The following is an 11877-nucleotide window of genomic DNA, read 5'->3' as shown; positions in this document are numbered from 1 at the left end:
CTGGGGTGATGGGGGGTATCTGACGTCACAAAAGCAGGGCCGGGAGTCGGCGGGCTGGCGTGGGTGGAACCGAGTGCGGGGGCCGCGCGTGGGGCCATGGGCTGCTGCCAAGGCAAGGACTTTCAGACTTCGGATGAGCAGGCCAAGGAGGCCGGGTCAGAGGAAGTTCGGGAAGGTGGGACCGGAGACACACAAGGGTGCCCAGGGAGCCGGGAGTGCGGGATGGACCACCCGGAGGTTGGACTGGGGAGGGTAGAGCTCAGCGGCCTCGCATCCTCGCAGGCAAAGAAGGGGTCGATGCAGACTCGGTGGAAAACCGGAATCTCAGGTCGCACGAAAACCTGATCACTGTGCTGTGGCGGCGGCTCTCCCTGTTCAGCCGTCGGGACTCCTTGCGGTCAAACAAGAGGCAATCAGTCCAGAATCCAAAGCAGGCGTGTACGTTCCAGGAGTGCAACCGGGAGGGGATCCAGGAGGAGCCGGAGCCAGCCCTGTTCTCAGTCCGCCCCAGCCTCCCTCCACAGAATAAAGTTTATAACTTGTACCTGCCTGAGAGCTTGTGCCTCCAAGGCTCGCTTTGCGCGTACAGGGCGCGGGCACCACCAGGGCTGCGGGCTCTTTAAGGCTCCTCCCCCGAAGCTGGCCCAGCCCCTTGGGCCCCCGGCTCCCGTTCCTTGGGGGCGGGGCCACGGTTGCGGCCTAGCCAATGGAAGAGCGGAGTTGCATTTGCGTTTGGGTGGAGGGGCGTGTCTCTCGGGTCGGGCTTGAAAAGGCGTGGCACCGCCCTCTCGTCACCGGGGGTGGGGTTACGTGTGGGTGACGTGGCGGCTTCTAGTCTTTGGTCGGGTTTCGGCGGCTTCGGTTCCCGGGGAGAAGGCGGTGACGACCCGGAGATTGTGGCAGTGGCGGTGGCGGCGGCGGCGCCAGGCGGCAGAGAGGAGGTAGGACACGCTCTAAGAGGGGTCTGACCGCAGTGTCTGCTCTGGGCAGCTCTTTCCGGGGACGGCGCGGCTTGGGGGGAAGGGAACCAGGGGCAAGCGGGCAAGTCCTGCCGGCCCGGCTCGAAGTGAGCGAATACGTCGCCGTCCAATCAGGAAAGTCCCTGTTGAGAAAGACATCGGCCTTAGCTAATCAGTGGTTGCAGTCCTCCAGACGGTGGGACTTAGGCGAGGCGAGGGTGGTACTTCCTGCTTCAAATAAACACCTAGAGATTTCCCCCCTCCGCCCACCGGAGTGTGTCCCTCTCAGGAGGTCCGTCACCGTTTCTCCCTGAGGAGTCGGAGGAACCCGTGGATACGAGAGGGCCCAGTTAGGGCCTAGGGCAGTTGCACGGGCCGGGCTGGAGCTTCGGAGCCACAGGACCTGGCTCTGGCCCTGCCTCTACTTCAGGGCCCCGGCCCGCGCTCTGACCGCCAGAACCAAGTTGGAAGAAGAGTCTGAGGAGAGGGGACGGCTTGGGCCAGAGAAGAAGCGGGGTCCTGCCCGCTGCGGGTCGGCCCCAGGATCTGCGGGTGGCTTCGGGCGCGAAAGTCCGTGCCAAGTGCAGAGGGGCCCCGAGGATCTGCTGGTTGGGGGGGATTTGTGGGGAAGGAGGCTGCCTGGGGAATGACACTCTCCCCTCCACCACAGTCCAAGGTTATGCGTCTCAATGATCCCGCGGAAACGCTACGGGTCTAAGAACACGGATCAGGGTGTCTACCTGGGTCTCTCAAAGACACAGGTCCTGTCCCCTGCAACTGCTGGCAGTAGCAGCAGCGACATCGCCCCTCTGCCCCCCCCAGTGGCCCTGGTCCCTCCCCTTCCCGACACCATGTCCTGCCGGGATCGGACCCAGGAGTTCCTGTCTGCCTGCAAGTCCCTGCAGAGCCGTCAGGTAAGGACCTGGAGTGGGAAAGGCAAGAGTGACTCTTACTCAGACCTGGGAGAGGCGGTGTCCAGCACCGTTGGTTGAAGTAATTCTTGGGGGAGCCCGATGGAGAACTGGTCCAGCTTGGGGAGGGTGGTAGGATCTACCAAGCAACAGAGAAGAGGTGGGCTAGCTAATCTAGAGGCAAAGATCTAGGCTTTTTTTTTTTTTTTTTTTTTTTTTTTTAAATCAGGAATTCCCTGAGCGTAGGGTTGCTCTTCTGGAAGGAATATCTCAGGGCAGGAGGTGGCTGCAAGTATATTTGGTTTGGATAAGGAACAGGTTCTCAAAAGAGCTTTTAGCTCAGACACAAGCACTTTGAATTCTAGTTCCAGTATAATTTTACCAAGTTTGCTCTGTGACAACACAGAAGTTAATCTAGTTGGACCTCAGGTTTTGTATCTGTAAAATGAAGGAAGGTTTCTAAATAAGTAGTTTTAGTCAAAACCACTTTGGAGTGCTTTTTTAAAAATTAGATTTGTCTTGGTCCAGACTTTCTGAATCCAAGTGGAACCTGAATAAATGTAATTTAAAATATTTTTACTGCTCAGCTCTTGTTAGCTGCTCACGATCTCCAAGAGTTTTACATTTATCCTCTCTGATTCCAGGATTGGAGGAATAGAATGGTAATACTAGTTACCATTTATTTAGTGCTTAGAATGGACCTGGTATTTGGCTAAAATAATTTACAACCCTTAGGTTTTTTAATCTTAGCAAGAACAAGAGGCATGTGGATTGTCTTCGTTTTACAGAAGAGGAAGTAGAGATTCAGAATGGTTTAAGCAACTTGTCCCCAACCCCCCCATGTAGTAAGAGGTGGTACCTAGATTTGAACCCAGGTCTACCTGTATGGACCGTCTGGTGGAGGATGCCACTAGTGTTAGAGGGTGAGTTTAGTAGACACCTGAGGAACGGTGAAAGCTGGAAATGGGGAGGGAAAACTAAAGTTTTACCTCTTGACGTTGCTTTTCAGAATGGAATCCAGACAAACAAGCCAACTCTGCGTGCTGTCCGGCAGCGCAGTGAATTCACCCTCATGGCCAAGTGAGTTGAGAGAAGTTATGTGGTGGGCTGACCAGTGTCTGAGGAGAGGTAGCCTTGCCTGTGGTGACCTTGGCCGTGAGGACTGGGATTAGTTGTGCTGGTGCTAATGTGGGAAAGGACCTCTCCTTCCCTTCCCGCAGTGTTCCCATTAATGCTCGTTTGCAGGCGCATTGGGAAAGACCTCAGCAACACATTTGCCAAGCTGGAGAAGCTGACAATCTGTGAGTGTTCTCGGGGCCTTTCAGAACTGGGGCAGTGAACCCGGGAGGGCGGAGGAACCATACTCCCTGAGCCTTGTCTTCGACCTCACCTGTTGTGGCTTCCTGTTTGTCTCTGCAGTGGCAAAGCGCAAGTCCCTCTTTGATGATAAAGCAGTGGAAATTGAGGAGCTAACTTATATTATCAAACAGGTGAGCGACTATCGATCGAGAGAGCCCAGCATTTCAATTGGATCACTTCCATCATTTTCTCTTGCTCTAGGGTCCCAGAGAAAAGTTTCTAGAGCCAGCCCCAAACATCCCGCTCATCCACTGTGTCAGTGATCATCTACTGTGTACAAAGCACCGTGCTGGGCACTTGCCACACAAACATTACGAGGCAAGATACCTGCCTTCAAGGGCTTATTGTCTAGAAGAGGTATCCAGCCCCATAAACTCACACTTAAATGAATAAGAGGCAAGTGGTTCAGAAAAGATCTTATGAAAAGATGAATGAGATAGTCTGGGGACACTGGGAAAGATTTTATTGAGGATGTGACATCTGAGGTGGTTTCAAGGCTGTGGAGAAGCAGTGGAAGAATGTGCCAGACAAAGGAAACAGTGTGTGCAGAGGCATGTCTTACAAAAGGGAAAGTTCAAGTTTTTTGCTCAGATATCACCTGCTCAGGGAGGCCTACTGTCACCATGCTGTTTAATACCCCAGCGCCCAACTCTGATCTCCCTTATCTTGCTCTATTTTCTTTTTTATAGCACTTGTTACATTCTAACGGTCTCTATAAGTAACTTATGTTTATTGTTTGTTTCCTCCCACTTACCTCGTCTTCCTCATGAAAAGAAAAAAAAGTGCTCATACCATAAGAGCAGAGATTTTTCTTTCTGTTTGTTCATGGATGTGTCCCAAATGCCTGTAACAGTGTCTGGCATGTATTGGGTACTCAGTATTTGTTGACTGAACGAGTGGCAGCAGATGAGGGTGAAAAGGTAGACTGGTCGCTGTCTGTGAAGGTCATCATGGGCGCTTGCTAAGGAATGTGGCATCACTCTGAAGTGTGTGGGCTGCAAAGATGATTAGAACCGGGATTCCAATTCTGTCTGCAAGACCCTAGTACAGCAGTTCTAACAGTGTGATTTGTTTCTTTCCCGGAACAAAGTAATAAGAATAAAATGAGAAATTGAATGACCATGAGGGAAAAAGGAACGCCCTGGAGCATGAATGGTCAGAGAGGCTCGGGAGGCTTGTGCAGTCCTCCAGTGAGAAGATGATTATGGCAGAGGCCAAAGGGCAGACACATTCAGGAGATGCTGTGCTGAGTAGAAAAGAGAGGGTTCCGTTAACTACTGGGGCATTATTGAATAGGCCTTTAAGAACCACTGACTGGATTTAGACAGACTTCAAATCCCAGGCTCACCAATTATGGTGTGACCTTGGGTAAGCTACCTAACTACTCTGAGCTTCAGTTCCCTTATAAATAAAAAGGGGATAATAACAGTACCCACCTCACAGGGTTGTTATGAGGGTTTATTAGTTTATTTTTTCAGTCACTCACATTATTGAGTGACTTTGGCTGCCTGGTTCTGGGGATTCATCAGTGAACAAGACAAATGCGGTCCCTGCCCTTGGGAACTTCCTTGCTGAATGGATGAACTAGACACTATACAAGCAAACAGAAAAGACAGTTTCAGGTAGTGGCACATCCTATTGAAGAAATGAGGTGAGTGAGTTCCTCAGGGTAGGGGCCTACTTTACATGGGGTGATCGAGGATGGTTTGGCTGAGGAAGGGACACGGAGACCTGAATGGTAAGGAGAGAGTTGGTCATCCAAAGATCTGACGGGGGCACATTCCAGAAAGTGGGAATAGTAAAAGGAAAAGCCCCGAGGCCTGGGCAACCTTGATGTGAAAGGTTGTGAAACAGGCCAGTGTGGCTGCAGCACAGCCAGCGAGAAGGTGGCCTGTCGGGGGGTGAGGTCAGAGGAGTGAGTGGGGCGAGACCACATAGCCCGTGTAAGCTAGGTAAGAAGTTTGGATCGTGTACTAAATTTAGTGGGAAGCTCTTGGAAGATTTTGAAGCAGAGGAATGACATGCACTATTTTTGGTTTAGAAGATCACTCTGGTTGTTGTGTAGAAAGTGGATTGTAGGGGGCAAATTCTAAAAGGAAGATCACTTAGGAGGCTTTGGGCAATTTTTAGAGAGAGGACAGTTTGGACTAGGGTGGCTTTGTTAGAGAAGGGGATGAATGGACACATTCAGAGTATATGTTGGAATCAGCTGGGTTTCTTTGTGGGATCCTTGTGGATTAAGGGAAGAGAGAGGAATGATTTCTTAAGCTTTTTGTCTGAGCAACTGGTGAGCGGTGGTGCCATTTACCAAAATGGCAAAGAAGGAAGGGGGAATACCTCTGGGGGGGGGAAATTAAGAGTTGTTTCCTATGTTAAGAGAAAGTCGTAAGCTGCTTAGCACGTTGCATGGCACACAGTAATCAAACCCGAGACTGTTGTTCTGTTCACAAAGTGCTGAGTATGCGGTAAACGCTCAGTGTAGGTTAGCGTTGTGCTGTGGCGTATAGGTTGGGTTAAGGAGATGTCAATATGTGACTTAGAGGCTTCCAGCTCGGGCAACTACGTGGGGAGTGGTGCCATTTTCTAAGTTCCTGGGGCAGGAGATTTTATGGCGGAAAAACCTGGAATGCAATTTTGGACACATGGCTGTGAGCAGGCTCCATTAACTCCAAAGGGACAGAGCAGTCAGCAGCAGAAATCGTCCAGGGGTCTCAAGAATCTTTGGGGCCAGGATACTAATTGGATGGATACTAACTGGGGGTACTATTGGAGGGACTCTAGAAGTTGCCTAATCTAGTTTCTGGGTTTTTTTTTTTTTTTTAACTTTTATTTATTTATTTATATTTTGGCTGCGTGTTGGGTCTTTGTTCCTGTGCACGGGCTTCCTCTAGTTGCAGCGAGCAGGGGCTACTCTTCGTTGCAGTGCATGGGCTTCTCATTGCGGTGGCTTCTCGTTGCGGAGCACGGGCTCTAGGTGCGCGGGCTTCAGTACTTGTGGCTCGTGGGCTCAGTAATTGTGGCTCTCAGGCTCTAGAGCGCAGGCTCAGTAGTTGAGGCAGGTGCACAGGCTTAGTTGCTCCACGGCATGTGGGTTCTTCCGGACCAGGGCTCGAACCCACATCCCCTGCATTGGCAGGTGGATTCTTAACCACTGTGCCACCAGGGAAGTCCCTAATCTAGTTTTCTTCCTAGCCTATTTTTTGAGCTCACTATTTTTGGCCTCTTCCCCCTCCCCCTCCTCTTCTTCCTCTGGTCCTTCCCTGGACTTTGCTGTCCTGGGGCGGCAAGCTTTGTCTGCTGCTCCCAGATGCCTCCTTCATCTCCCTTGTCTCATAAGGCCCTTGGCAGGCAGGATTGGGAAGCACATGATCCATTGGCCTGGTGTAGAAAGCCTGGCTGTGCTACTAATTCATTGTGTATAATGTTAGACAAGTCACATCTTTCACTCTTTTTTTTTTTTTTTTTCACTCTTTTGCAATAGTAATTTTTAAAAGGAATTCTGTATATAAAAAGCATTTCGGGGCTTCCCTGGTGGCGCAGTGGTTGAGAGTCTGCCTGCCGATGCAGGGGACATGGGTTCGTGCCCCGGTCCGGGAAGATCCCACATGCCGCGGAACGGCTAGGCCTGTGAGCCGTGGCCGCTGAGCCTGCGCGTCCGGAGCCTGTGCTCCGCAACGGGAGAGGCCGCAACAGTGAGAGGCCTGCGTACCATAAAAGAAAAAAAAAAAGCATTTCGTTGATGCGTCTGGGAAGCCATGGTGCCTTTGACTCTTCCTGTCTCCTGAGTACAGCACAGATGCTTTGTTGCTCAGCATGCTGTGGGTCTGAGACTTTGGCCTTTTGAAGGGTTCTATGGCCATGAGCATGGCCTCACAGTGGGGGTAGGACAGCAGGATGGAGGGAGTAAACACCTCAGGTCTTTATGAATGGACAGGGCCATATTTCACCTGTTTCTGGCTCTACCTCACAGGCACTGAGCCTGAGGAAACTCCAGAGCTTGGACTATCCCAGCAGGCCCTTCTGGTCTGCCAAGATACCAATACCATCACCCTTGCTAGTAATGTCCACCCTGCCAGAGATGTCCATGTGGGAGAGATGCTGGCTGAGGACCCCATGGTTGATACTCAGTTTTTCTGTTGGCTCTTTCACCAGGACATCAATAGCCTTAACAAACAAATCGCCCAGCTTCAAGATTTCGTGAGAGCCAAGGGCAGCCAGAGCGGCCGGCACCTGCAAACCCATTCCAACACCATCGTGGTCTCCCTGCAGGTGGGACCCGGGAGAGGGAGAGGCAGAAGGGAAGAAGGCGTTGTCTTCTCTGGCTGACTCTCTTTCCTTTTCTTTCAGTCAAAACTGGCCTCCATGTCCAATGACTTCAAATCAGTTTTAGAAGTGAGGACAGAGGTGAGAAGAATCTGTGTAGGAGGGATAGGAATCAGGGGTGAGGGCCCCAGAGGGAAGTGGGAAGGGGACAAGTGGAAGGGCAAGGGCAGCAGGGTCACGGGCACCAGGAGGAATCTCTTCAATGTGCCTGCTTTCCAGCGGCCTCAGGACCTTTGCATTTCTTCCCCCACCCTAGAACCTGAAGCAGCAGAGGAGCCGGCGGGAGCAGTTCTCCCGGGCACCCGTGTCAGCCCTGCCCCTTGCCCCCAACCACCTAGGTAAGTCACAGGCAATACAGGGAGCCCTGAGGGATAAGGCTTAGTTACTCCGGTTCTGGTATCTTCCAAAGGCAGGAGTTGGGTAGGAGAATGGAGGGCCAAGGAGGTTGCTAGGCTTTGTCTCTCAGAGGTCAGACCTGATTGCTGGGATTTATGATCCACACCTAGTCTCCAGCATTCTCAGTGTTGGGGGTGAATTCAATCATGTTCAGAAGAATGACAGTTTCTAATTTTTTTTGCACTTACTCGTTGTATTCCCATTCTGTCATTTAATTTTCACAACCACCTTTTGAGATAGCAACTATTATTATCCCCCATTTTACAGGTGAGGAAACTGAGGCTCAGAGAGGTTAAATGACTTGTCCAGGGTCACAAGGCTAGTAAGTGCCAGAGCTGGGATTCAAATCCAGAGCATGTGGGCTTTGAACCTTTTAACCACTAAGAAGTGCCATGTCTTCTTTCTTCCCCCAGGGGGCGGTGCTGTGGTTTTGGGGGCGGAGTCTCGAGCCTCTGGGGACGTGGCCATTGACATGATGGACTCTAGGACCAGCCAGCAGCTGCAGCTCATTGATGAGCAGGTATCCATGCTCTGAGCTTGGGAGGAGTTGCTCCTCTGTGGTCACAGACAAGTGTTTGGAATGTGCCATGGGTGGAATGGCAAAGTGGAGGGTCCGAAAGAGGCAGGCCCTACCCTGCAGAAGCTCCCAGTGCTCATGTGTGCTGTCTCTCCTCTGAAGGATTCCTACATCCAGAGCCGGGCAGACACCATGCAGAATATTGAGTCCACAATTGTTGAGCTGGGCTCCATCTTCCAGCAGTTGGCACACATGGTTAAGGAACAGGAAGAAACCATTCAGAGGTGAGATTCTTTCTCTCCTTAACTTCAAAAACAGGAGCCTTCTCTTCCCTGTGGATTGACATCCTAAAGGTCCCCAGGGACAGCTTGATGCCCTTTGGAAGAGAAGAGTGAATCCTGTCCACCCATAGGGTCAAGTTCACCTGCCTCCATCCCCTCAACAGGTGTTAATTGAGCACCTGTTCCTTGTCAAGCACTGTCCTAGGTGCTGGGGATACGGTGATGAATAGCACAGTTAAGTCTATTTTGTGGAGCTTACTTTGTAGTATGGAATTGAATAGTGTGGGTGAGGACAGCTGTTAAAAAGAATTGAGAAGAAATTTTCAGGTACTGATAGGGGCTATACTGAGAATTAAAGTACGATGAGGTGTTCAGAAAGTGATGGAGGAGGTATATTAGATTGGGTGGCAGGAAAGACTTGATATTTAAGCAGAGACAGGAACTACAAGAGGGATCCAACCATGCAAAGGAGAGGGTAAGAGTTGTCTAGGCAGTGCGGACAGCTAGAGCAAAGGCCCTACGATGGGACAGTCTTGCTGTATTAAAGAATCAAAGGACTTCCCTGGTGGCACAGTGGTTAAGAATCCGCCTGCCAATGCAGGGGACACAGGTTCGATCCCTGGTCCAGGAAGATCCCACAGGCCACGGAACAACTAAGCACATGCACCGCAACTACTGAGCCTGCACTCTAGAGCCCACGAGCCACAACTACTGAGCCCACGTGCCACAGCTACTGAAGCCCGCACGCCTAAAGCCCGAGCTCCACAACAAGAGAAACCACTGCAATGAGAATCCTGCGCACTGCAACGAAGAATAGCCCCCACTCGATGCAACTAGAGAAAGCCTGCGTGCAGCAAGGAAGACCCAATGCAACCAAATAAATTAATTAATTTTTTTTAAAATTAAAAGAATCAAGAAGGCCAGTGCAGTTGGAAAGCAATGAACAGGAAGAGAAAGGTACAGGATGAGACTGGAGGGAGGTAGGCAGAGCCCACACATGGGAAGGCCTCTCTGCTCCCCTGGTGCCCCCTGCTACTGCACGAGGCATTTTATCTGCTCCTCTTTGGCACTTAGCGTTCATTCAGTCAGTTATGGAGATATAGCTGAGGATGAAAAAGACAAAGAACCCTCCCCCTGTGGAATATACATTGTAGTAGGTGAGACAGATAAGTTAAAATATACATAATAAGTAAATGGTCCAGTATATATTTTTGCCCAGTGATAAATCCATAAATAAAAGTAGAGTAGGGTAAACTAATCAGGAGTTCTAGGTTTGGAGGAGCAAGTTGTAATTTTAAATAGGATGGTTATTAAGAAGATGGCAGGGCTTCCCTGGTGGCACAGTGGTTGAGAGTCTGCCTGCGGATGCAGGAGATGTGGGTTCGTGCCCTGGTCCGGGAAGATCCCATGTTCCGCAGAGCGGCTAGGCCCGTGAGCCATGGCTACGGAGCCTGTGCTCCGCAACGGGAGAGGCTGCAACAGTGAGAGGCCCGCGTGCCGCAGAGAAAAAAAAAAAAGAAGATGGCGTCTATCCAAGAAGAGGGAAGGTAAGGGAGTTTGCCATGTGGATATATGGAGAAGAGTACCAGGCAGAGGGAAGAACCAGTGTAAAGGCCTTCAGGCAAGAATATGTCTGATGAGTTAAAGGACAGCAAAGAAGCCACTGCATCTGGGGACAGGTGAGAAGGAGAGTAGTACCAGGTGAGGTTAGAGGGGAAATGGGAGACCAGATCATGTGGGGCCTTTTAAAGCCAGTGTGAGGACCTAGCGTTTACTCTGGGTGACATGGGGAGCCACTGCAGGGTTTGAAGAATGGTTATACTGTCTGGCTTCTGTTTTATTTAGTTATTTGTTGGGCTGCACTGCGTGGCTTGTGGGGTCTTAGTTCCTTGACCAGGGATTGAACCAGGCCACCGCAGTGAAAGTGCCAAGTCCTAACCACTGAACCGCTAGGGAATTCCTTCTGACTTTTATTTTATTTTATTTATTTATCTTTTTTTTGTGGTACGCCGGCCTCTCACTGTTGTGGCCTCTCCCGTTGCGGAGTACAGGCTCCGGACGCACAGGCTCAGCGGCCATGGCTCATGGGCCCAGCCGCTCCGCGGCACGTGGGATCTTCCCGGACCGGGGCACGAACCCGTGTCCCCTGCATCGGCAGGCGGATTCTCAACCACTGTGCCACCAGGGAAGCCCAGTGACTTCTATTTTAAAAGACTCATTTGGTTGCTGTAGTCAGAACAGATTGTAAGGACCTAGGATAGAAGCAGGGAGATGGATGCAGAGGCCTTTTCATTAATCTAGGCAAGAGGCAATGGTAGCTGGGACCAAGACTGTATGAGCACTAGTTGTGCTCTGGATGTATTTTGGAGGTAGAACCAATAGGATCAATTACTTGATGAACTGAATGCAGGGCGTGAGAGAAAAAGAGGAGTTTATGATAACTCCAGGCTTTTGATGTGAGCAATCAAAGGGATTCATGCTCTTCACTTGAAATAGGGCTGGTTACTCAGGGTAGAGTAGATTTGGGGCAAAATAAGTTGTGTTGGACACGTCCAACAAGAGGTGGACAGTTGTTTGTTAGACATCTGGGTGGAGATAGTGAACAGGCCGATAGATACAAGGAGTTGAGGAGACAGGTCTGGGCCAAGAGTGGGCAGAATTGGACTTTGAAACTAGGCCAAGGGAGTTCTAAGAAAGGAGGGGGCTTCCCTGGTGGCGCAGTGGTTGAGAGTCTGCCTGCCAATGCAGGGGACACATGTCCAGGAAGATCCCACATGCCATGGAGCGGCTGGGCCCGTGAGCCATGGCCGCTGAGCCTGTGCGTCCGGAGCCTGTGCTCCGCAACAGGAGAGGCCACAACAGTGAGAGGCCAGCGTTATCGCAAAAGAAAAAAAAAAAATGGGGGAGGATCAAGCACTGAGTCCCAGGGCTATTTCTGGACTCAATTCTCAGTTCTGAGGGAGGGCACTGAACAGGAGCACAGCTTGTGAGGTAGGAAGAAAAATAAATGAATGTGGTGTCTTAGGAGCCAGGAGAAGAAAATGATTCAGGGAAAGAATAATCAGCTGTGACAAATTTTGCTTATAGGCCAAGCAAGATGAGAGCTGAGAATTTAATTGGAGTGTTTAGTT

General features: G+C 50.8%; 2 protein-coding genes across 4 annotated transcripts in view; both read left to right on the top strand.

Moving 5' to 3' along the window:
• The first annotated feature begins 23 nt into the window (after positions 1-23).
• Positions 24-623, top strand: TEX54 (testis expressed 54). Its single transcript, XM_059069168.2, is given in 2 exon segments — positions 24-268; positions 271-623. Coding segments are annotated over 2 exon segments (525 nt in total). The 5' UTR covers positions 24-96.
• A 167-nt stretch (positions 624-790) lies between these two features.
• STX5 (syntaxin 5) overlaps positions 791-11877 on the top strand; it is a 28501-nt gene continuing 17414 nt past the window's right edge. The window contains exons 1-10 of one of the 3 annotated variants that reach the window (XM_059069977.2): positions 791-941; positions 1782-1873; positions 2880-2950; positions 3116-3171; positions 3290-3360; positions 7382-7498; positions 7577-7633; positions 7809-7890; positions 8362-8468; positions 8628-8749. In XM_059069977.2, the coding sequence (XP_058925960.1) occupies positions 1811-1873; positions 2880-2950; positions 3116-3171; positions 3290-3360; positions 7382-7498; positions 7577-7633; positions 7809-7890; positions 8362-8468; positions 8628-8749 (746 nt within the window). In that variant the 5' untranslated portion in view covers positions 791-941; positions 1782-1810. Of the gene's footprint in view, positions 942-1629; positions 1874-2879; positions 2951-3115; positions 3172-3289; positions 3361-7381; positions 7499-7576; positions 7634-7808; positions 7891-8361; positions 8469-8627; positions 8750-11877 lie in introns of all 3 variants that reach the window. The other 2 variants (XM_067037436.1, XM_059069976.2) reach the window with 2 other exon arrangements.

Source organism: Kogia breviceps, chromosome 7 (genome assembly GCF_026419965.1).
Source record: "Kogia breviceps isolate mKogBre1 chromosome 7, mKogBre1 haplotype 1, whole genome shotgun sequence".
NCBI lineage: Eukaryota > Metazoa > Chordata > Mammalia > Artiodactyla > Physeteridae > Kogia > Kogia breviceps.
The sequence above is the reverse complement of the archived record's forward strand: the minus strand, read 5'-3'. Positions and strand labels throughout refer to the sequence as shown.